Genomic DNA, 26844 nt, shown 5'->3' on the forward strand with positions numbered 1-26844 from the left:
AGGGAAAAGCACTATGTGGAATGGAGGGCAGGGAAAACACTATCAGCCATATTCAATTTGGAGCGAAAAGTCCGTGCTGGACTTTTCGCTCCACATCGGAGCTTTTCTGGGGATAAGGTATCGGGCGCTCGCCCGCTTAATCCCCGTATTCAATTAAAAGGTTACGAAAACGGGAGCCGGCGAAACAGTATCGGCAAAAAAAAAACGGGATTTATCTGGAATAAATTGTAGGACCCCACTAAAGCCGTCCAGATATGGGGGATCAGTATGGGTTCCCCCGTTTTAGCCTGAAAAAGAAAGTCTGGGTTTTAAATAGCTGCGGCAGGTGTTTTTTTCCCGACATTGAAGAAGTGATGCACTTAGGTTATTTTTTTCATTTTTTTAAGTGGTCCCATCAAATTTGGGGTACATGAAAATGGGTACTAGCACATTTTTAAGTCCCTAAAGTATTTATTTTTTTTAAGTTCTGCAAAAATGCACCTGCCGCTAATAATGTATTCTAGAAAACACCTGCCACATACTTACAGAATAGCCCTGAACCTATTTCCCTATTTTTAAACTCTTTTTTTCCTTTTTTTTTTTTTTCCACCCCAAATTTTTAAATACATTTTTTGGGGTCTCCCTATTTTTTTTATTTTACTTTTTTTGACAGTTTGTTTTTAAATGTCATTCAATGCTATATAGTTTTTAAGCCTGCACCCCTAATCCCCAATTCTGCACTTTTTTTCACCATGTAAAACATGGTGAAAAGTTATCCCGTTTTTTTTTCAAAGACTTCGCACCTGCGAAAAGTCTGTGAAATTGAATACAGGGATAATTGAAATCGGCGAAAATGACGTCATCGGCGATAATTTATCGCCGATTCCAAACATTTTGCTCCAAATTGAATAGCCCTGATAGTGGGATGTGAGGGAGGAGAAAGCACTATGTGTGATGGGGCAGGGGACAGCACTATGTGGGATGGGGGGCGAGGGAAAGCACTATGTGGGATGCGAGGGAGGAGAAAGCACTATGTGGGATGGGGCAGGGGACAGCACTATGTGGGATGGGTGGCGAGGGAAAGCACTATGTGGGATGTGAGGGAGGAGAAAGCACTATGTGGGATGGGGGCAGGGGACAGCACTATGTGGGATGGGGGGCAAGGGAAAGCACTATGTGGGATGGGGGCAGGGGAAAGCACTATGTGGGATTGGGGGCAAGGGAAAGCACTATGTGGGATGGGGGCAGGGGAAAGCACTATGTGGGATGGGGTCGAGGGAAAGCACTATGTGGGATGTGAGGGAGGAGAAAGCACTATGTGGGATGGGGGCAGGGGACAGCACTATGTGGGATGGGGGCAAGGGAAAGCACTATGTGGGATGGGGGCAGGGGACAGCACTATGTGGGATGGGGGCAGGGGAAAGCACTATGTGGGATGTGAGGGAGGAGAAAGCACTATGGACCTCATTCAGAGTCGGTCGAAGCGGCCGCACGGTCGTACGCCACCAATGTTCGCTATACTGTGCATGCGTAAAGTTCGCAATGCGCGTGCGCAAACTAGCCGCTATGATCAGAAATTTCTCTCTCCTTGAACACAGCCAGGTCGGTAGTTTGAGTGACAGATGGAGGCGTTTGTGGGTGGTAACAGGGGAAGGTGCTTGAAAACGGGGGGGTGGAGATCCGAACGCAGGTGTGCCTAATTATGCGAACGGCGTTTTATGGGAGTGCATACGGATTATGGGAGTGCATAATTAACAAAGTAGCGTCATGGCACATGTGACATGGGAGGTTTTTACACTGACATGATCGTAGAGCTTAAGAGAGGGTATGGTCAACCATAAGCTCTACAACCAGTTCCGATGGTTCCCGATGGTCTCGATTAATCCTTATATGCCCGGAGATGACGTGCAATGCATACGAGAAGGGGGCGTATTTTTTTGTCTTCCGACCGCTTCCTCCCCTTGGTCGGCCAACTACCGATCCGAACTTAGGGACGCAACTTGCGAGGGAATCATTTGAATATCCAGCCCCTTTTCCCGTACGACCGTGCGGCCGCTTCGACCGACTCTGAATGAGGTCCTATGTGTGATGGGGCAGGGGACAGCACTATGTGGGATGGGGGGAGAGGGAAAGCACTATGTGGGATGTGAGGGAGGAGAAAGCACTATGTGGGATGGGGGCAGTGGACAGCACTATGTGGGATGGGGGTCAGGGGACAGCACTATGTGGGATGGGGGCAGGGGACAGCACTATGTGGGATGGGGGGCAGGGGAAAGCACTATGTGTGATGGGGCAGGGGTCAGCACTATGTGGGATGGGGGGCGAGGGAAAATACTATGTGGGATGTGAGGGAGGAGAATGCATTATGTTGGATGGGGGCAGGGGACAGCACTATGTGGGATGGGGGGCAGGGGAAAGCACTATGTGGGATGTGAGGGAGGAGAAAGCACTATGTGGGATGGAGGGCAGGGAAAACACTATGTGGGATTAGGGGGGGAGGAAACACTGTGTGGGATTAGGGGCGGGGAAAGCATTTTGTGGGATGTGGGAGAACGGAAAGTACTGTGGGAGTGGGGACAGGGGAAAGTACTGTGGGATGGGGAAGGGTATAGCACTATATGGGATGCGGGGAGGGAAAAGCACTGTGAGATGGATAGATCCCCTTTTCAGTATTTGTAACCTGACGTCAACTATTACTGTCCAACGTCATTCCCTACTATCCATATGGACATAGAGGGGGAATATAAACTTATTACTATGTGGGAAGGGGGAAAAGCACTATGTGGGGGAAGAAAAAACACTATGTAGGATGGGGGAAGCTATATGTTGGATGGGGAGCAGAGTGTGGGTGAGATTAGAAGAGGGGAGCACAGTGTACGATGGTGAGCACAGTGTGGGTAGGAGAAGGGAATGGGAGCACAGTGTGGGTGGGATAAGGGAAGGGAAGCACAGTGTGGATGGGATAAGGGAAGGGGAGCACAGTGTAGGTGGGATAAGGGAAGGGAAGCACTGTGTGGATGGGATAAGGTAAGAGGAGCACAGTGTGGGTGGGATAAGGGAAGGGAAGCACAGTGTGGATGGGATAAGGGAAGGGAAGCACAGTGTGGGTGGGATAAGGGAAGGGAAGCACAGTGTGGATGGGATAAGGGAAGGGAAGCACAGTGTGGGTGGGATAAGGGAAGGGGAGCACAGAGTGGGTGGGATAAGGGAAGGGTAGCACAGTCTGGGCGGGATAAGGGAAAGGAAGCACAGTGTGGGTGGGATGATGGAAGGAGAGTACGGTGTGGGATGAGGAGCACAGTGTGTGAGGGATAAGGGAAGCAGAGCACGGTGTGGGATGGGAAGTACAGTGTGGGTGGGATAAGGGAAGGGTAGCACAGTCTTGGTGGGATAAGGGAAATTAAGCACAGTGTGGGTGGGATAAGGGAAGGAGAGTACGGTGTGAGATGGGGAGCACAGTGTGGGTGGGATAATGGAAGGAGAGCACGGTGTGGGATGAGGAGCACAGTGTGTGAGGGATAAGGGAAGGAGAGCACGGTGTGGGATGGGAAGTACAGTGTGGGTGGGATAAGGGAAGGGTAGCACAGTCTGGGTGGGATAAGGGAAAGGAAGCACAGTGTGGGTGGGATAAGGGAAGGAGAGTACGGTGTGAGATCGGGAGCACAGTGTGGTGGGATAATGGAAGGAGAGCACGGTGTGGGATGAGGAGCACAGTGTGGGTGGGATAATGGAAGGAGAGCACGGTGTGGGATGGGAAGCACAGTGTGGGTGGGTGGGATGAGGATGGGATGAGAGAAGGAAATGTGGGACTGCGACAATGTGTTTTATTTGTTTTCTTTGGTCACCATTGTGTTTTATTTTTCTCTTATTGGTGTTAATGTATTTTTGTTTTTCTAGCGGGTTATATGTTTTTTTTTTTTTTTCATGTGAAGCCTATCTGCTTAATTTTTTAAGGCCATTGGGTTTTATTTTTCTCTTATCAGTGCTAATGTGTTTTTTTTTCATGGAAAGCTTATATGTTTTATTTATTTTGGTGGTAGCCATTGTGTTTTATTTTTCTCCTATCGGTGCCATTGTATTTATTTTTCCTATGTGTTTGTCTTTTTAATGTGAAGCCTATCGGCACAATTCATTTGTTTGTGTCAGTAGCTGTCCCCCCTTCGCGCCCGATGGAGCTATTGAATTGTTGCTCCTGTCGGGCGCATTTCAGTTTGCAGCTCCTGGGGTTGGCGAGCTGAAATGCATGGGAAATAACCCATTTGGGCGCCCAAACGGCACTTTTCGCGATTGCGCTCAGCACTTTGGTCAGTTTTAGCCATTTTACGCTGTTAAACCTGACCTCTTTGGGCACGATTAGTGCGAAAATCGGCATCGATTGAATATCGCCCTGCGATCTTCCGTCACTTTAGAAGATCGGGTGCAATAAAACATTTGAATTGCACCCTATATGTTTTATTTTTTAAGTCTTGTGAGGGTCATTGTGTTTGTTTTTTTCCCATCGGGGCCAATGTGTTTTATTGCTACGGATTCTGTATGGTCTGATGCATATTGGAACACTTTGGAAAGAGAACCCACATTTATATTACTAGTCCACCTCGATCTTGATTATTATAAACTACAGAACTACAACTATTTATGTTGGTTATGCTTCTTTAGTAAGCCAAGAGATCAGTTCCATGCCCAAATTTAAATGAAATGTGATAAGAACATACAAATATTAAAAACATGCGGTTCGGTTTTCATGAAATACGAACACACCTGAAACCTGAAGTTACAGGTTCTGAGTCAAATCAAGTCCCAGATAGGAATTTGGGGTTCAGAGTGGAACAGAGTCTTGGCTTGGGTCTGCTGTCAGTTTGGAACTCTGATTTAAAAACAGTACAGGGGGCTTTGGTTTGCATGTAAACTAGCCCAAATTACACGACTATACCAAAACTGAACCAAAATCCGAAACAAAACAATATGAGTGTTTATTCCACTAAGGGGTGCCAAAATCTTTTTCCGCTTACCAAAAAAATTAAGCTTGGGCCGGCCCTGGGTATATAGGATATATAGGATATAGCAGGGGCGTCTTAAGAGAGGAGGGGGCCCGTGTGCACTCCCCGTGCGAGGCCCCCTCCTCTCTCCCTGATGGCCGGCAGCCGACTAACGCGGCTGGCCAGCCACAGGAGCATTAGTAAACTCCGGGCACTAGAGTGTGCCCGGAGTTTACTGAGCATGCACATAACGCTGGAAAGATGGCCGCGGCGGCCATTTTCCAGAGTTCTGTGCATACGCAGTACACTCCGGGCACACTCTAGTACCACGGACAGATAATTCTAAAATAATATGGGTGCGGTGCGGGGCCCCGCACACACTGCACAATTATAGATACGCCACTGGGATATAGGTATATAGGAAGCGCATGTGTATATGTCGCACTGCACATGTATTTGGATAGCGTGCGCACATATTCCGAGTTGCAACTGAGGCACACAGGAGACGCCCACTACATTTTTGAAAATGTAGTGGGCATTTCTGGCCGGTGAGAGAGAAGTGGCTTATGCCAGGCACGGAGATGGTCCATCTTATGGGCTTGTTTTGGGATTTACGTGGGCATGTTGCTGAAGGCAGTTGCGTACACAGACGCTCGACCACACACATAGGAGGCCATACTCCGATGGATAAACTGCGCCTGCCATAGGGCTGTGCAAGTGTTGATGGTGCGGCCAATGGTGGCATCTAAAGACTCACCAATCAGTATTTCAGCACTTACGAACACTGACAGTGGATGTCTCAGGCCTGGCACATTGATATGCACGGATGTACACCAGGGAAGGGCTTTGAAACGGCATTTGCATAAAGTTGCAGACGGGCGACTGCCAGAACACGCAGACACGGACCATAATCTTGTGAATTACATATTTGTAGGTGCCCCATTGAGTATGACTATGGAAGGTCTGGGCCCCCTTCGTCATAGGATACCATATCACACTACGCACATCATCAAATTCACTATAATTCACACTACACTATAAAATAATAGCACTACCAATATCCCCCACACATTGCACTCTGCCCCCACTGGTTACAGTAACAAATATACACACACCCCCTAAACCCACACATATGCTATATTCTTTACCCTCGCCTATGGCAAAGCCCACTGTCTCACGTCTTCACCTTCCTTTTCAGTCTTGTACAGTACGTGCTATTTTCTGTTATGTACAATTTGTTTTAGGCCTGATTTGTTATACTAAGTCGCTGGCGCTGTGGAGTTTAGTGTCGCTTTATAAATAAATAATGATGTTGATGATGATTCCAAATATTGATTTGTTGTGTCTGCTGTTGTTATATTGTGTAGGGAACATTTTGTAGAGCATAATGAAAGAGATTTGTATATTAGAATGACAGCATGCTCACAACTAAAATTAAAGCACCAAATGATATTTCATTACAAGTAACTTTTATGGAAAATATCATACTGAGTCTTTAAAAAGATGTTCTCACAATAAGAACACAAAGTATAATGTATTCCATTATCTCCCACACTTATTAAGCTGTTCCCACTTGTACAGCATTTTTCACATGCAATTTTGAAATTACTATTCAAAATAAAGTCCCTTGAAACAGCAGCAATTTGGAATAGCTGATATAAATATATAAAGGTAACAGAGAAGTTGGCACAATTTTTCTAATGGGAAAACTGTTACATACAGTAGTTGCAGAACTACATTGGAAAAAAATACAACCCGTCATAAAATGTAGTATTGAAGATCCAGAGAAAGGCAAAACAAGGCCTTCAGAGATCATTTAATGCTAGGAGCAAATCCAGAGACAGGGTGCACATTTGCAGATTAACAAACCAAGTATACAATATTTTTTACATACAATTAAACTGCTACCTAGTTTTGCATAAAGCATTCAAATACTGGGCAGCTTTAATTAAATACTGTGATCGACAATGCGTCCACCTCCCAACCCTAAATCAGCATGAATATTTTAAATCTACCCAGCCACCCACACACACAACACAACACATTGTTGTGACAAAGTGCAACATTTGCCTTATTACTAATGTAAAAGCTTAGTGTGCAGTTCAAATTTAGCATCAAAAATGTTTCCTGAATCTAAAAATAGCAGCCTCATAATTTACTATTCTAATTCTACTATTATATACCATTAAATATAAGAAGAACACCCAATGCATTGTAAAATAGGAAGCTTGCCAACACCACCTAATATGGTAAGAAATTCCACAGTTTAACCACTCGTACATTAAAGAACTGTACCTATAGTCATGAGCAGGATCAGACTGGCCCACAGGGGTACAGGGGAGATCCCCGGTGGGCCCCACAGCCTGAGGACCCCACCTCCACTTCCTATATTATGTCAGATTTCTGACAATGTGCTCAAATTATACATTGTTCCTCTATTACAGGGTCAGTTACATGGTAGAGCAGGAACATGGATGAACAGACCATGCACTGTAGTATCCATGTTGTCTGCAGGCTATGCCCCCTGTAATGGTTGGCCAAGCCTCTGTGGTGGCTGGCCACACCCTTTAAGCATGGGCTCCTACCACTGCCTTCTCTGGTAGGCCTTTCATGCTCCAGTCCAACACTGGTCATGAGCCCTCAATCAATAGGTGACCCATTGTCCTCTGCATGGTGCTTGGAAGTAAAAGTGTGTCAGACATATTAAACTCAAATATATTTATTCATATGAACAGTACAGTAGCATAGAGGTTAGCATTGCTGTCTCATAGTACTGGTATAATGGGCTAGGCTCTGACAAAAGACCTATCTGTGTAGAGTTTGTATGTTCTGAGGTTCCTTCAGTTTCCTTCCACATTCCAGAGACATACAGGAAGGCTAACTGATGTGAATTACCACATATTTTCTGTAAACTATTGTGCAATATCTAGAGATGTGCGCAGTGACATAGCGGGTACACACTACACGTTGTCCCCGATATGTCGCTCTGATCTGCCGGATCGACCAACACATCGTCTGCAGTGTGTGGGTGACGTCATGACGTCATCCATGCAGTGAGGAGCCTGCGTGGCCGCGCCTGCTGTATCAAGTTAGATCCAGGCAGCACAGAAGCGGAAGCAACAGCCTGAACGACGCCCGCGTGGAGTCAGGTAAGTACTGGGGAACTACTTTAAGGTGCACAACTACAGGGGCATTACTTTAAGGGGCACAACTACAGGGGGCACTGCTATTGGGCACAACTACTGGGGCAGTGCATATGGGCACAGCTATGGGGGCACTGCATATGGACTCAACTGCAGGGGGCACTGCATATGGGCACAGCTACAGAGGGCACTGCATATGGGCTCAACTACAGGGGGCACTGCATATGGGCACAGCTACAGGGGATAATGCATATGGGCTCAACTACAGGAGGCACTGCACATGGGCTGAACTACAGGGGTACTACTACAGGGGCACTGCATATGGGCACAACTACAGTGGCACTACATATGGGCACTACTACAGGGGGCACTGCATATGAGCACAACTACAGGGGGCTTTGCATATGGGCACAACTACAGGGGCACTACATATGGGCACTACTACAGAGGGCCCTGCATAAGGGGCACTACTACAGGGGCATTGCATAAGGGGCACTGCAACAGGGGACCTGCATAATTGGCACTGCTACACGAGGCATTGCATAAGGGACACTGCTACAGGGGGCATTGCATAAGGGGCACTACTGCAGGGGGCATTGCATAAAGGGTTCTGCTACAGGGGGCCCTGCATAATGGGCACTACTACAGGGGGCATTGCATAAAGGGCACTGCTACAGGGGGTATTGCATAAGGAGCACTGCTACAGGGGGCATTGCATAAGGGGCACTGCTACAGAGGCATTGATAAGGGGCACTGCTAGAGGGGGCATTGCATAAGGGGCACTGCTACAGGGGGCATTGCATAAGGGGCACTGCTACATGGGGCATTGCATAAGGTGTGCTAGTACAGGGGGCATTGCATAAGGGGCACAATACAGGGGGACTACTACAGGGGTAACTGTATAAGGGGCACTAACTTGATACACGCAGTTTACAGGTTACAGACTTTGTTCCCAATAATCTGGTTCTACACGGACATAGAAACTGCGCAACCTGTCTTGAGCTCAGGTGACAGACTAGCAGGAGCGGAGAGGAGGTTTGGTGAAGTAGATCTATCAGGGTAGAATGTAGTGGGCATTACTGTGTGGCATAATGTGTAAGGGGCATTACTATGTGGCACAATGTTCTATTAGGTGTATTATTTAGTGTGGCATAATGTGTTATAAAGGGCATTACTGTGTGTCATTATGTGTTATACGTGACATTATTGTGTATGATGTGTAAGTGGCATTACTGTGTGGCATAATGTGTAGTAAGGGGCATTACAGTGTGGTATAATGTGTTATAGGGACATTAAGGTGTGGCATAATTTGTTATAAGGGCATTACGGTGTGGCATAATGTGTTATAAGGGGCATTACTTTGTGTATCATAATGTGTAAGGGACATTACTGTATCATGAAACCACAAACCTTATACGTCGTCTTTGGATGAGTTTGTTTTTTGGGCTGGAAGGGGGGGTTGTGTCTGAAAACTTTTTTGGCACAGGGGAGCAAAATTTATAGTTACGCCACTGTACACCATGCTATCCCTCTAAGGTGTCTTATATTCCAAAGTACAGTAATCAAACCCAGTTTTTTGCTTTTGCTAAATCCACATACATCAAATGTACTCTCAAGACCCAATCTGGAGCTTTCCTCATCATACAACCTATTTGTTAGACATGATACCAGCTTGAAAAAGGCCGCAGAAGTGATCCGAATGCATTGCTGCTGTATGTGTGACCTCTCTACCATGGTGATTTGACTCCAAGTATTTCCAGACTACCACACTGTGCCTGCTTGTGACACATAAGTCCATGGAAACTTCTGTAGCCAGCTGATAGCCTCCTTGCTGTGTGATTATTGGAACTGCTGCTAGCTGCTGGCTACTTCTGTGCTAGAAATCAAAACAGCTAGGATCAAACACAGGACAACAGGGCTCACTGAACTGCAAACCAATCCAGGTGTCACACAATGTATTGAGGTGATCCAAAAGGATGTGGAAAAGGGCCCTAAACGGCTCACCCTGAATATATACAGGGCTGCCAAGAGAAATCCTGGGCCCCTGTACAGCAAGCTCCTGGGCCCCCCCAGCCATACGCAGCGCATTACATTTTCGCCGTCTATTGGAGGGTGAGACAGGGCAAGATGTTATTGGCCGCAGTGCATAGCAGCTGGATTAGTGTTCCTGCTGGACCACGGGCAGGGAGTATCAGCACGCATCCAAGGCGTAGCCAGCCGGGGAGGAGGTATGTCTTTTTTTTTTTTTTTTTTTACCTTTTCTAAAAAAAATAAATAAAAAAAAAATGCTACCATACGCCCCTGCATATATTACACAAATGTTTAGCTAGATATACCTATTATAAATACTTTATATTATGTGATTATATATATATATATATATATATATATATATATACACATATAAATACACAATGAAAACAAAAGAAATGATTATGAAAACAAAAGAAATGATTATCAACTTTAGGAAGCGTGGTACTCCTATAAGGGCCCCGGTGTGTCTAGGCGGTTTACCCATTGAGGTAGTACCCTCCCTTAAGTTGTTGGGGTTTTATGTCTCAAACACTTTGTCATGGTCCTTAAACTCAGCCTTCTTGGTTAAGAAGCCACATCAATGTTTGTTTTTTCTGCGCCGCTTGCGATCTGCGTATGTGAGTAGGGGAACTCTTTTAAATTTTTACCGTAGCATTGTGGTAAGCGTCTTGACTTATGGTATTGTTGCGTGGTACAGGAATTGTACTGTGGCTGAGCGGAGAGCGTTGAATAGGGTGGTTGGAACAGCTAGTAAAATCATTGGAGTGGTGCTACCGTGCACACAGGAGATATATGGAAAAAGGCTCCGGAGGAAAACGAGTTCTATCTTAGCAGATTCCAGCCATCCTAATCACGTTCTTTTTGAGAAAATGCATTCAGATAGGCGTTTTAGAGCGTTGCGCACTCGACCAAAGCGTCTGCACAATAGTTTTTTTCCTGCAGCCGTGCGTATGTTAAACGGTTAGCATAAACAGTATATGGTGTTGTATTACAGTGTAATTTTGCTGCCTTTATTACTATATGGTATGTGTTGTATTGTTTTTTCGTTGGCATCACTTGTGCTGTCAAAGACAAATAAAGAATTATTATTATTTTATATATATATATATATATATATATATACATATACATATATATACTTATGATATATCTAATATACACTTGATGGGCAGTGTCAGTCACTCACACTCACTCACACAGTGACAGACTCCCAGTCAGTGGCGCACTCAGGCTCTTCCTTCACGGTGCACCCAGTCTCACACCCTCAGCCTGCAGGTAGTGATACTATCTGTGTCACACATTGACACACAAACAGTGCGGTGACAGAGAACTCCCGCTCCCCCCTCACTCCCCCAAACTGCCACCCGCCGCCCATAAAGGGGAATGAAATAAAACTTGTAAAACAAACAGTGGTGTGCTGCGGGCATCCCGGGCCCCCTGCCATGCCCAGGCCTGGGTAATCTGTACCCCCCCCCCCCTCTTGGTGCCACTGAATATATATAATAGGAGGTGCTACCTGTTGAGACTATTGTTGCAGACACAACAAGAAAAAGTACAAGTGCACAGCTCCAGCATTACTAATTATATATAATACATTTTGCAATAAAATTTTGTAATAAATAAATAGAGGCTCTGCCTGATACGGTATTATATGATACTAATAAGACTTTCTTTTTTGTATAATACCAGATGGTATATACATGCGGATCTCTGCAACTTTCTTTTAAATAAATAGCTATTTATTGTGGGCACCTTGACTAGAAGAGATACAATTAACAATTGCTACAATGTATTTGTTACATATGACATTTTATTATTCATTGCTGTGATAATATGTGTGCATATGGGATGTTTTCATATTTTACGTTTTGTATATATACGGTATGAATAAATGTTAAATAGATTATACAGTGTTGACTGTATTGTCTCAACAAGACACAGCAGCACGCATTCTTCATTCTTAGACATGATACCATGTCATGAAACCTTACTGACATGCTGTTATCATAATATTTTCTGTCATTTATTTCGGTCACATCCATCTGAATCCTTTAAAATAATATATGTTTACAACTACTAACTGACAAATCAATCTGGTCCATCCCGATTTAGCTTTACCAAAAACTTGCAGAATAACTACACTGCCTAGAGAATAATTATTACTGGCTTCCTTATGGTCCATGCACTATTCTAGTGTGTATCTAAAATGGGTGCAGGGTGTGTGGTGCGCACAGGTCCATGGGTCCAGGGGGGACCACACCGCATACCCTGCACCCATATTTTTTAATACTCACCTCTCCAAAGTCCCGCAGAGCACAAACAGCGACCGACTGCATGGGAACGCAGCCGTGCGATCCAACCTGAATAAGGCCATTAATACACCCCTGCATAGACCATAAAAAAGCCAATCAAAAAGCATAAATACATCACATGTCCAAATCTGTATAATTTGTGACGAAATTTATGGCCCTGTTTACTGGGGCTGCAATGATTGGTCACATTCCAAGCATTTTCCATGCATAAAATGCCTGGAAAATGGCCGCTGCTGCCATTTGCGCAGTGGAGAAATCGTTGGGACCTGCATGCGCAGTAGACTCTGGGCACAGACTAGAGTCACCTGCTGAGGTCAGTCTGCTGCTGGCCACTGGGGAGACAGGCAAGGGCCCCCTCTTCTCTTAGGGCCTGATTCAGCACAGATCGCACAGCTGAGTTCAGTCGCACCTACTAGCTGTGAAAATATGCTAATGAATGCAATCGTACGGCAACCACAGCAATATACCAAGACACCCATCACTGTATAAAGCCGCCCACTTCCCATAACATGCATCCGCAAGTCAGCGAAAACATCGGTAACATCGAGTAACATCGGAACCATTCGCACAGTTGTGGTTGACCTGACCCTATGTCACAAACTGCTAAACTTCCTGTCACCATCTAGACCTCTGCCAGCATGTACAATCACAGGGGCTTAATTATGCACGCCCTGTAACGGCATTCAAACGCACAGGCACGCCTGCGTTTTGCCAACCACCCCCCCCCTCTACACCCCTAAACAGTCACTTCATGTCAATCACTTTGCTATTGGACTGCGTGCTCACTGCGATTGCTTCCCGATTTCAGCGCCCGGTTCGAGCACACGTACTGCGATGCATACACATGCGCAGAGCACAAACAGCGACTGGCTGCATGGGAACACAACCATGCCATCCAACCTGAATAAGGCCATTAATACACCCCTGCATAGACCATAAAGAAGCCAATCAAAAAGCATAAATACATCACATGTCCATAGCTGTATAAGTTGTGAAGAAATTTATGGCCCTGTTTACTGGGGCTGCAATGATTGGTCACATTGCAGCAGTTTCCATACTCTAACCAATCAGTGCAGTCCATTCATTCCTATGGGGAGTGACCACGAGCGACCTGTCATTAGCGCTGGTTCTCCCAGAGAAATCTCTAATGATCCAAAAAATTATTATTTTTCAAAGTGGTCAGCATTGCAGCACTGGGGTCATGAGTTCAATGTCTAACCAGAGGTCAGGGGCCTGAATCTGAGTCGGACATATCTACAGACACTTTACCGTTAGGCTGCAGAAGCCTGCTTACTACCTTATGCTAATGTGAGTAGGCACCTGTCTATGCAGATCATCTGTCCATCTCATGCGGCCACTGTTTTTCTACGTGCACCTACAACCATCACATTTAGCACCTACCCCATGCTGGGTACAAAAGACCTGTCAGAAACTGGTGCCCGATTTTGGTCTGCAAACTTCATGCATGCACGGAAATCGGCTTACATGTCCATGACAATCCCATGACACTATCATGGGACGGATTTGTTCCATGCATCAACACAGTAACCACCCATTTGCCACTCAGAAATGCCCACTTCAGAGAAAGAGATATCTGTCAATGGGCAGATCAGTATGTCAATTTCAATTTTCAATTTCCATCTGTTTGTGTATGCATGGTACAGCCCAAGTGCAGCCTGGGGTTGCCTTCTGCTGCGTATGCACAGTTTGTGGATATCTGTGGGCTTCCTACATTTAGTATGAGGCACTATTTGCCTCATTGTAGGCACATCTCTGTTTCTGAGAAGGGGAGTGAGAACTACTGTTTTCAGTCATAAGACTTCATACAGTACACTTATTTCATGTTCTTTTATCATTTTAACAATTATCATATATGAGGATTATTAGTCCACTCCCAAAAGATCCATAGTAACTCCAAAATGACAGTATATTCTTATTATTATAGTACCTTCTAAAGAGAATAACCAAAACGCTCAATACATCATTGATAGATTATTTATCCAGTTCTATTTTATAGTATTAGCATTCAAGCCTACATGAATCCCACGACATTTGGGTAAGTGTATAATGCCAGTTTTTATTATATGTTAGGGTTAATATTTTGTTTTTGTTGCATGGTAAGCAGTACACATACCCACACCAGCATGGTGTATTAGCATGGGAGGTGTCAGAGTATAATTAGTGAGTTGATACTTTGTAGATTCTTAGTAAACGTGGCGTGGCACACTATTATCTGTCACATACCATGACAAATGAGGTTCATGTGCAGAACTAAGTGTAATAACAGCAGGCACATGAACAAAACTGTCACAAAACACTTAATGAATGATACAGAACAACTGAAGCATTTGGAAGAATCAAGAGAAAACAGATCAATCAAGAATTATATTGTAGGTGGTTAAAGTACCCCCTAGCTGGGGAATAGCAATATCTCAGGAGAAAGAGGTATATTATTTGTTTTGGAGTTGGACATTTTTATTTTACTTAAGGTAAACAGAAATTAAGAGGTACAGTATAAGTGTTTCTATCAGGGGTGTAACTACCATATGTGCAAGGGGTGCTGCTGTATGGGGCCCAGAGCTGAGGGGGGCCCATCCTCCTTGTCAAAGTTACATTTGTATATTCATTTTCCACCATTGGGTGGTACATAAGGACGTATAACAAGTAAGTAAAGCCACCGGCTCTGCAAAATGGAATATCCAATAATGTGCTAAATATTATTGTAACAAGTGTTCCACGCTGCTGTTATGGTTTCTAGCCAAAATAGAAACTAAAAAGGGGGGGGGGGGAGGGAACATCAGCGCTGTGGGACACCTGAAACCTAAATAAATGGTAATCAAGTAAAAATGAATATAAATATAAATACAATTGTCAGCTATGTCAAAGAACAAGTTAAATCTGTTTATCATTAAATATATAATAAGTTCAATATAAAACAGATATCATTAGCCAAAGAAACACACATGAATATAGATATACATTTACAATATGCTTAAAAAACATAGAACATAGCAAATATAAAGAATGTGTAAAAAAGTAGCCAATGAGCACTGTAGCAAGATAGTTGGCTTGTTTGAATCACCACAATCCTTTGTATCAGCTAAAGGTTTAATGCTGATTATTTAAAGCGCAGATATTTAGCATCTCATATGTTGGGGGATTCTTTATGTAGTACTTCATGTGATATGTATAAAGTATCAATCAGAATGCATGAAGTTCCACAAGCAGAATAAAATGGCTTTCAAATGTTTTAAACAAACGTGTATTATATGTAATGATCCTTAAACTGAATCCTGTTAGGGTTTAGTTGCAGTTCCCCACAATATGTTGCATGGATGAAAAGAATGGCGCACTGTCATATAAGGATAAGATGTTTATAAGTTATACGGTTATGATGCCGACCACCGGCATCTAGACTACAGACTCCCGGCGAGGGTTAACTAACCTACGCCAGGAGACCGGCGCCTGGCATCCCGATCGAAGGGATGTCGGGCACCGAGCGTGGACAGCCGCATGGGGGGGAGGGGGGGTTAGGTTTAGGGTTCCGGGGGGGGACTTAGGGTCAGGCACCCCCCCGAGAGGTTAGGTTTAGGCTTAGGGTTAGGCACCCCCCTCCGGGGGACTTAGGTTTTGGCGGCAGGGAAAGGGGGGGTTAGGTTTAGGCACTTAAAGGGGATTAGGGTTAGGCACAGGGGGGGGGGAGGTTAGGGTTAGGCACCCTAAAGGAGGGTTAGGGTTAGGGGGTAGATTAGGTTAGTAAGTACTTACCTTCTAGACGATCAGGATTTCCTTCCATGTCGGGCTGGCGCTGCCGGTATTTGAACCGCCGGCCATGTGTATCATACCGAATCCGTTTATAATCCTTGGGCTCTGATGTCCAATATAAATGTAATGTCCTGCCACTCACCAGCAAACTTAAGGCTAGTGTGCGCGCTGAACACGTCAGCCTGGGTAGTACCTGTGATGTCTTGCAGCGGTGTGCTGGTGAGGTAGAGTGTCTCCGTGGTACAGGAATCACTCGGTCTCCCTCGTGAGAGGCGGCTTGGTGCGGTTTAATGAAAAGGTACCTGTCTCAACCCAACCTGTTTCGGTCAGATGGGTATGAATTAGAGACAAATGGTGATTCAAACAAGCCAACTATCTTGCTACAGTGTTCATTATTGCAATATTCATCAACATTTATTGGCTACTTTTTTTGTACATTTTTATATTGTTTATGTTCTATGTTTTTTAAGCATATTGTAAATCTATTAAATCATATTAGCGGCATTGTGTGGCATACTGGGGCACTGCATACTGGAGGTACTATATGGCATAATAGGGCACTGTGTTGTAATGTTTATACTTGGTGCTGTATATGGCAGAGTTTTTGCTGGGGGCACTTTGTGGCACAATGTACATAATGGGGATATTGTGTGGCATACTGTGGGCCTAACATTTATAGCAGGTTCACTGTGTGCCATACTGGTGCACTGTTTGGCACACTGGGGGTACTGTATGGCATATTGGAGCACTGCTTGGCATAATGAGGGCACTGTGTAACAGTGTTTATACTAGTGGCACTGTGTGGCATAATGTGCTTACTGGAGCACTGTGTGGCATAATGTGCATACTGGGGGCACTGTGTGGCATAATGCAAGCTGGCATAATACATACTTGTCTACTGTACCGGAATGGCTGGGAGGCTCCTGAAAATCGTGAAAAACTGGGCGGTCCGGGTGGCCAATAATGCAATTTGCACTGAATTGCATCAATGTATCCCAGCCCCTGCTTCATGATGCTGGTAATCTCGATATTGTGTAGTTGGGGTGAGGCCACCCCCTCGGAAGGGGTAGCCAGGATGTTGGCAAGTATGGCATGATGTCATTTTATCAGTAGGGACCCCCACAAATTAGTTGCCCCCTGGAGCCCCACAAACCTTAATCCAGCCCTGACATTAATATTAAGGTGTTGCACCAGGGGCATTTTAAGAGAGGAAGGGGCGCACACGGACGCTGCACACAGGCCCTTTTCTCTCTAGCAGCGCAGTAGATTCTGGCTTAATGCAGGTCTCCAGGAAAATGGCATCCTCGCCTTTTTCCTTTTGACATCTTCACTGTGCATGTGCAAGTCACCATTTTCCCTGTGATTTTTGCCGCTCTGCAGTGCTGGCCTGGTGCTGTAGAGCAGCACTCTGGAGACTGCGGAGTGGTAAGTATAACTATAATTGGGTACAGGGTGTGCAGTGTGGGTCCCAATGTACCCAGGGGTCCGCGTACACCGCACACCGTGCACCCATTATAGATGCGCAAATCAATGGCGTATTATATATACAGTAAAAAAAATATGATCCTTTTGCTAAGCTTGGGTTGCATTATTTGCATGTACATCCTTTATGTAAACTACATGCAGTGGGCAGCAAAGTGGTGTAATGGTTAAGAACGAAGCTTGTATGCTCTCCTCATGGTTGCCTGTGTTTTCTCTGGGTATTCTGGTTCAAAGATATACTGGTAGGTTAGTTGGCTTCTGACAAAAAAATAAATAACCCTAGTGTGTGTGTGTCTATGTGATAGAGAATATAGATTGTAAGTTCCACTGGGGCAGGGACTGGCGTGAATGATTAAATATTCTCTGTAAAGCGCTAGGTATAGAACTAATTGTTAAGACATAATAAGAAGATACATAATAGATACACCTGGAATAGAGTATAGTTCCACCTCAAACTATGCAAAGTTGAAAAGTATTACAGGTACAGTACTGTACTGTAGTTTGACTAGTTTTTTAGCATTTACAATATATTTATTGAATTGTATTCATATATTTTATTTTTACCATTGATTTAATTGATGCAGGACATTATTCATTTTCCACACAGGTCATTTGTGAATCTGACATTAGTGGATAAAAGTAATCAAAAGAATGATTGACGAATATTAATAGCCATTTTTACATTTTCTATGATGATGTGATATTTTTTAGTGCAAGTACATTTTATCGTTTTATTTCAATTGCAATTTGGTATGAATACATATTTTTTAAAATTTTATTTAAAATGCATTGTATATTGCTTTTAACTGATAGTATGCTTAAACTGCACACAAGTTCCAGAATTATAGATGTTATACAACTGAATACTGACATATGTATATACTAGTACTGTATAATGGACACAAAATATGCTGGGTCACCTCTGACCTCTGACCCTCACTCTGCCCTGTTCTACCCTCCATTCTGTCCAGCCTGCCAACTCTCTGCTGTTCTGAACTTTTGCTACCTTAGGGCTCCCCACTGCTGCTCTCCCCTGCCGCCAAGCCTCTCACCACCCCCACACCACTCCCATACTTACCCTGTTCCTGGCGTCTGGGCCTTCTCTTCTAGTTCTAGGTCTGTCACTTCTCCCTCTCAGTGGGAGCCATTGGGGCGCGCCCAAACTTGCACTGCACGCTCATTGAGGAGATGGGACAGACCTTTCAAAATTATTATATAGATCATCAAGGCAATATTTCATATTTTTGTACTACGCTCTTTGTTTACAATATAATAATAATCAGAATATAAGGTAATACAGTATTTAAACATAAAACTTGATTTTTCCCAATAAATGGACAGAAAACTGTATGGTCACTTGGTCTACATCTGTACACTGTGTCAACAGCAGTTTAAATTAGGACTAGTACATCAAAAATTTAAAAAATGTTCTATGCACTAAAAAAATAAATAAATAAATAAACACATAAATCCAATGCACTTCAATTATTGGATGCTAGTTTAGGACTTTATTTTTCTAACTCAAAGCATAAGCAAAAAATATAAGTGTGCAAAAATTAGAAACCACAAAACAATCTAATGTTTTTATTTGTAAAACAAATTATAGAGCTACTGTACATTATTAAGCCCTAATTAATTGTATGTTAGAGTGCCTTGTGATCTCTTACATTTGCAGACATGAATGGGCCACTTATGCATATCTGTCCTAAAATACAATATAAACTAAGAATGAGCCGCTAAACCACTAGGTGCAATTACACGTGGTTACACATTAATTATTATATTTTTTATATATTGATTATTATATTTGCACAAGTTTTGGAAATGTTGTCGAAACTGTAGATAGAAACCAGAGCTAAACATTCATCGTGTGGAGGCATTTTGTTTCTATGCACAATAGTCTTCCAAACCTCTGATCAGTGCAACTATTAGGCCCTTATTTACTACAACTCACATTTCAAATGGGGATTGTAGTGTGATAATTTCACTTAAATTTGCATTGTGAGTTTAGGAATTATCACAAGAATGTGTCAACATTCTCAAGCAGGCACAGAGCTTGCAAGAAAGCTCTTTCCCTGCGAATCATCACCGCTCAATTCTTACTGTATTTTTCACATAAATACAGTGAAAGTGCCTCTGCACATGCCCTGGCACCAGCTAGTGCTACCCCCTTGTGACTGTCCCACCCACAACCCCTCCACGTGACCCCCCCCCCCCTCGACCCACCAGCTGATTCTTTCGTCGTGATCGGTGAGCTCTTTCCCCTAGTCAGCAGTCTCCGGGCTACTGGTCAGTGACCCTGGTCAGCTGTGCTGTAAACTGAGATGGTGGTTTACAGCACAGCTGACTGGGGTCACAATGCAGGAGCCCCGCTGACCAGCTGACCGGAGGAGAGAGCTCACGGATCAGCGGACCTCTGGCTGCAGGTAAGTGTTTGAATTTTTTTTTTTACAGTGATCAGCTCGTGGTCTATTTAGATTTTGTTATAGCAGGGCTCCCACCCGGTATTTTTTCACAATTCCCTCTGCTTGCAAACCAAATGGGAATTAAAGGGCTTGGAGTAGTTTATCACGAAAACTGCTCCACAAGCCCTTTAATACATTTCAGTGAAACTAAAATAATGTGAAAAGGGTATGAAAAAACATGTTTTCATATTATTTTGGTAAAAAAAGAATGATAAATAGAGCCCTTAAGTCCATAGCAGGGAATTGGAATAAAGTAGGGAATTAACTAGCCATCAACATCAAGCATTTTTACTCCTGTACATGCATTATGTATTGAAGCTATGTGTGTGGATACATTTGACATACAGTGTGAAAAATATGTTTGTCTTTAAAAAAAATTTCTTTGATTTCCCAGTGGCAGCAAAGCAAAGACCCCACAGCGATGAATATACCAAGAAGATTCCTCCACCAAAACCCAAGCGAAACCCAACCACTCATCTTAGTACATCATTTGATGAGACATACATTAAAAAGCATGGTCCAATGAAGAGTAGTTTGTTTAGAGAAGCATCTTCATCTCATATCAGCAGTTCTACTCTAGGCAGAGAGGAAGAACCTGTTTATATAGAAATGGTGGGAAATATTATAAGGGACTTTAAAAGGGATGAAGAAGACCAATGTGAAGCAGTGTATGAAGAAATGAAATACCCCATATTTGATGATGTAGGACAAGAAACTAGATATCTCTATGACTTAGATCATGTTAGTTGCTCTTCTCAGTGTGCTACTCCCACAGTGCCTGATTTAGAATTCACCAAGTCCTCAGTGCCATCAACACCCAAGGGCCAGGTTTGTGACATTCCCCCTCCATTTCCAAATCTACTTTCTCAAAGGCCTCCTTTATTGGTGTTTCCACCTGCACCAGCACAATGTTCACCAAATTCAGATGAATCTCCTTTAACTCCCCTTGAAGTGGCAAAGCTTCCTGTATTGGAAAATGTAGCTTACGTCAAGCAACAAGCTGCTGCTTCACCGTCTCCACTTCCAACAGCAATTACAGGACATCAGAAAGTGGAAAAAGACCAAACCATTGTGTCCCATGGAACTTCTTCATCTGGTCATTCATCTTCACCACCGCATCCTTCGAACACATACAGAACACAGTCTCCACATGGTTACCCTAAAAGTCATTCTGCTTCTCCCTCTCCTGTGAGCATTGGTAGGTCCCTGACTCCTCTAAGCCTCAAAAGACCTCCACCCTATGATTCTGTGAATTCAGGAAGTTTATCAAGAAGTTCTCCATCAGTGCCTCATTCTAGAAACATGATACAAGAAGGAAAGTCAATCAATGCATCTACCAGTACTTACTGTTCATCTCAAAGCAACTCACGTTCTAGAACACCCACAAGTCCCCTGGAAGAGTTATCAAACCTCTTTACCTCAGGAAGGAGTCTGCTGAGGAAGCCCTCCAGTGGAAGACGTTCTAAAGAACCTTCTGAAAGTAAGTGAAATAGTATGTGTAATATGAAGAATAAATTCATATAATTGTACAACTGCTTGGTAACTGCAACTGCTTGGTAAAGTTGAATTAAATAAGCATTTTCAGAGACCTTTAAGGAACTTAAATAAGATTTAATTTAAATAAAGGAAACAGCTTTTCAGATTGATGTGACCCATACTTTCAGTAACACGTGACGAACGTATGTGATTACTTAATTTTCTTTCTGCAAATATCTTCACATAGAGTGCATATCTCTTTAAATATAATACACTATCTATAATAAGTAATTTAATTATTATCTAGGAAAAGTTGCAAGATGCAAAATATAAAACGCTGCTGTGACCTGGTAAGAATTTTAAATTTACCATATAGATAAGTAGGAGAAAGAAAACAGATGCAGGAATTGGAGGGAAATACATAACATTTTTTTAAAAAGTTGCATATACTTGAACACAGATTTATTATGTGGAATGAATACCTAGAAATGAAGCACCATGCTGCAGTGCCCATGCTAAAAAGCACATAACTTTCCATTATGGTCGATGTGATGTTCCTTACATTCTACAATGAGGATTAATGTTGTGCAGTCCAGTGTGTTCACTTCAATACGTATGTTAAAAGACTGCTTCATATATTTAAAAGAAACATGCTCCATCTGTATATTCTTAGTATTCGTATGTATTTATACAGAGCCAGCTCACACTGCAATGCTTATTTACAGTTGGGGACAAAGGGCCTGATTCAGACCCACTCGCGAGCGGCTGTCCGCTCGCAAGTGGGTCGATGTTATGGACTGAGCATGCGCACGACGGAGGGAGCTCCGTCGTGCGCATGCGCCAGACGCGACGAGCGAAGGAAAGTCCTTCGCTCGTTGTGTCCGAACAAAGGGGGCGTGCTGTCAATGTTGATTGACAGCACGCCCCCTTTGGTGGGCGTGCCGGGGGCGTGCCTCCCTGACGGGGGCGTTCCCACGGGAACGCCTACCGTCAAAAGCCGGCCCACTGACATCACTAGTGATGTCAGTGGGAGTGATTTTGGCTCTGATAGAGCCAAAATCACTCCGGAGCTTGCGGTTGAAAACCTCAACCGCAGGCTCCGGCTCGCAATTTCGATGGTCGCGATGGTCTCGACCATCGCGGCCATCACAATGCACGCTCGTATAGCCTGTGGGTGGTGACCCACAGCTATACGAGCGTCCAGGAGGACGCTCCATGAAAATGGAGCCCGGCCCTCATTCAGAGCGTGCGCTCTGCTCAGAGCGTACGGCTCTGAATGAGGGCCAAAGACAGTAAAGAAACATTTCTGTTTATGAGAAGACTGAAAAATCAGTAAGAGGGTCCTGCTTGCAAACATACAGGGGTATATTAACTAAAGTGCAGGTTTATAGAAGTGGTGATGTTGTCCATAGCAACCAATCAGATTCCACTTATCAATTATCTAGGACCTTACTGACCTGAGTAGCCTTAGGTTACTCAGATGACTGATGCTCACGCAGAGTGATCTGATGCTGCATCTTTGGACGCAACAGCGATCACTGAAGCTGGCAAGAGGCGTCTACTTACACAAAACCTTTCCTCTGTAATTAGAATATTATTGCACAGTAGCCGTGTACATGGTTGTGTAACTCTGAACCAAGACCATAGTTGCATTGGGCGAGCTCTTCAAATTTTCTTGCACAGAGTGATCGTAGACCTGTGTCCACCCTGCAGGTGCCACAAATGTATATGCATCCTATATACAGATTTTATGTAAACATCATTTAAAGTAGGGATGTGCGCCGACCCCCTGGTTTTGGTTTTGGATCTGTATCTCCTCATGTTTTGCATCTGGATTTGGTTTTGCAAAAACCGTCCCTTACTATGTTTTGGTTTTGGATCTGTATTTTTGCAAAAAAATCATAAAAACAGCTAAAATCACATACTGTGGACCTGTTTTTGTTCCTACGGTATTATTAACCTCAATACCATTTATTTCCAGTCATTTCATCTAGTTAGGAGAAAAAGTTGCATCCAGCTAACTGGCTGACTAAGCTAAGCAACGGCAATGGGCGGCACTAACATGTGGCAGTTCAGCTTCCAACATGACACAGAGTGGCATTGCTGTGGTAGACAGTTTAATAAACTATACGACCCATAGGAAGTTTAGAAACCAAGAATGTTTTCATTAATCAAGAACTAGGTCAGAGATGCGAGGGAATTGGACTGATTGTTACGTTTTTAGCCAAAGTTTCTGAATTTTGCAAACACTTTGGAATTTGATGAATGCGCTGCAAGTGACACAACAGGGAGGAGGTTCCTAGATGATTAAGGTCTTACCTCCACTCACTCTTGCTTGGCAAATGTTACAGATGGGCTTTTTCATACCATGGGCAGCAACTGTTACCTGATTTACACAAACAACATCCTTGGCATCAACATCCTCATCATCCTTTTTAGCGCCAACTACAGAAATATCCTTCTCATCCTCCTGGTGCAATTACACAGAAGCATCCTCGATTTCTACGTCAGCATGTTGACTTGTGCTGCTCATCCCCACATTTGCAGAGGGCACACAAATGGTGGAAGGAGGATCCTCTTCAAGTACAGTATTAGAAAGATCAGGCTCACACATGGCAACCGCAGACACACTTGGACTCTCCTCATGGATCTGTGACTTTTCTGAGGACATAGTTGGTTCATTTGTCTTAGCAATTTATTTTTTTGACACTTCTACAGGGAAAAGGGCTTACATCATCATAAGATGCAGAACCACAAGTCATAAATAAACTACTTGCCACTTTGTGTAGTAAATGGCATATTGCCAATTTTTTGTTCCTCTGCAGCTAACTTAGCTTTTCATTTTTTTTCTTTAACACTGTAAAATTGCTTGTTTGATTTTAAATGCCCTGACTTAAGCCCTTGGGCATCGGCTTTCGTAGATTACGTTGACGGCCTTGCATCATCATCATGACTGCTGGCAGCAGCTGCAAGACTGGTATGTGGTTCCTGCTCTCCTCTCATTTGATCTTCCTCCATATCAACAAACTTACACTGTGATCTGACCGGCAGTGTCACCGAACAATATTTTTTTTAACACTGGGGAAGAGCACCCCTGAACGAGGCAGCAGCACCTTGATGAACAACCCAGACAGCACCCCTTCTTTATGGACAATAAAGCACCCCTGCCGAGTGCGGACAGACCACCCGCAGTGCAGAGTCACAAATATGTGGGCGATTAATTGCAGTCTGGCTGGCAGTGTCACCAAACAATAGTAGTGCAGCTAAGTTGCTAACACACACACACACACACACACAAAATACAATATATCCTTTTTTAATTTTTTATGGGTTGATAATATTAACTTTATTTAACTTTTTTTTTGCACTGGGGAAGAGCACCCCTGCACGAGGCACTAGCCCCTTGATGAACACAGACAGCACCCCTTCTTTGTGGACAACAAAGCACCGCTGCCGAGTGTGGACAGACCACCTGCAGTGCAGAGTCACAAATACTTGGATGATAAACTGCGGTATGGCCGGCAGTGTCACCAAATAATAATAGCGCAGCTAAGTTGCTAATGCACACACAAAAAAAGAAAAGATTTTTGTTTACACTGGGGAACAGCACCCTTGATTGACAGAGCACCCCCCCTCCCCAGGACAACACAGCACCCCTTTGTGGTCTATAGCCCTAGCCCCTTGATGGACAGGACAACAACACAGCAGCAGCCCTTATGCATAACACAGCAGCAGCCCCTTGATTGACAGGACAAGTGACACAGCAGCTGCAGCACCCACTGAAGCCCCCTTTACATACTGCAGCCCCAGCCTTTTTATGGATAATACAGCAGCAGCCTTCAACCCCAGACCTCCAACAGGACAAACTGGACAACACACTGATACAGACAGTGACAGCAACAAGTCTGTTCAGTTCACCATCCACACCCGGAGTGAAAATGGCGCTGATCACTGGGACTTTTATAGAATCCAAAACCCGTGAGAATCCGACAGTGGGAGGATGATGTTTTGCCTCATTTTGAGATCTGAGTCAGGCAGGAAAACCCAAGCCGGGCTTGGATCCGACTCAGAATTGCAATGTTTTGGTGGGTCCGGTTCTTGGAGAACCGGACCAGCTCATCTCTAATTTAAAGTAGTAATTACTGCACATGTGTGTAAAATAGGAAGCAATAACAATATCAGTATTAATAATATCAATAACAATATCTGTAGCACAAAAGGGGAAGACTGCTGCTACCCACTGTGTGCCACTAGTGCCACTAGGGTGAGTAAGCCCCATAACCCATTCCCTTCCCCAGGATAATGCCAAATAAGAAGAAAGGTAAGAAGGTATCTGCTTTCAGGACAGTGGGTAGGTGTATTAAGCCTTGGAGAGAGATAAAGTGGAGAAATATAAGCTACAAATCAATCAGATCCTAACTGTCACTTTTCAAATACAGCCTAAGTGACAGGATTGGTTGGTACTTTATCTCTCTTCAGGGGTGGGATGCATGACACATCACATTCCACCACTCATCGTAAGCATAACAACGTTTATTAGTGCTGCATGTTTGAAAGAAATCTCCCGATAAGAGCTGTCCCCTACTATAGAAGTACTTCCAGGTCAAGGAGCTGGGAGACGTTCTGCGCATGCCTCAAGTGATGCATGTGCCGCAGGGGTGCTGGGAAGGATCCGATTGGATTCCTCTCAGTGGGAGTTGCAAATAGAAACCCATAGGCTTCTATTGGGCAACACTATCTGAAGATGGCGTTTCCCACAGCATCCAAACCCCGAAATGTATCTCAGCCAAACGTTATTTTCAGAGGTTTGACTGCAAAATCTGTATTGCTGCATTCCGCTCAGGGCTTAGTACATCTCCCCCAGTGTCTCATAATAGAAAACCTGGTGAATCAGCTCACAGTACCAGTACAGTGTCTGCACGAGAGTAAGAAGAGGAGTACCTGTTCCTGTGTGTGTGAAAATTAATGGTTGAGTCACAGACCCCAGTGCTGGTGGAATCAATGTTAATGTGCACGACTGGATCCATATGAAAATAGACAAGTATTTCACCGGAGCTTGATCACTATCAGTAGGGAACGAAAGATTGTCTGAAGAAGGACTAATAGATTTTGCAAGGAATGGAACTGCATGAGATGAGTGTGTGAAAGCCTCTTAAGAAGCTTGTTGGGGCATGGGTGTTGAGATTGCACAGAAATTTGAGGGTGAGCATTT

General features: G+C 43.9%; 1 protein-coding gene across 2 annotated transcripts in view; it reads left to right on the forward strand.

Annotated features, from left to right (window-relative positions):
- The window catches only part of NYAP2 (neuronal tyrosine-phosphorylated phosphoinositide-3-kinase adaptor 2), a 234027-nt gene that overhangs the window by 184136 nt on the left and 23047 nt on the right, over positions 1 to 26844 (forward strand). For both annotated transcript variants that reach the window (XM_088446262.1, XM_088446263.1), the window contains one exon: positions 20551 to 21636. In XM_088446262.1, the coding sequence (XP_088302388.1) occupies positions 20551 to 21636 (1086 nt within the window). The remainder of the gene's footprint in view (positions 1 to 20550; positions 21637 to 26844) is intronic.

The sequence above is a fragment of the Taudactylus pleione genome, unplaced genomic scaffold (assembly GCF_031769625.1).
Source record: "Taudactylus pleione unplaced genomic scaffold, aTauple2 ptg000395l, whole genome shotgun sequence".
Lineage (NCBI taxonomy): Eukaryota > Metazoa > Chordata > Amphibia > Anura > Myobatrachidae > Taudactylus > Taudactylus pleione.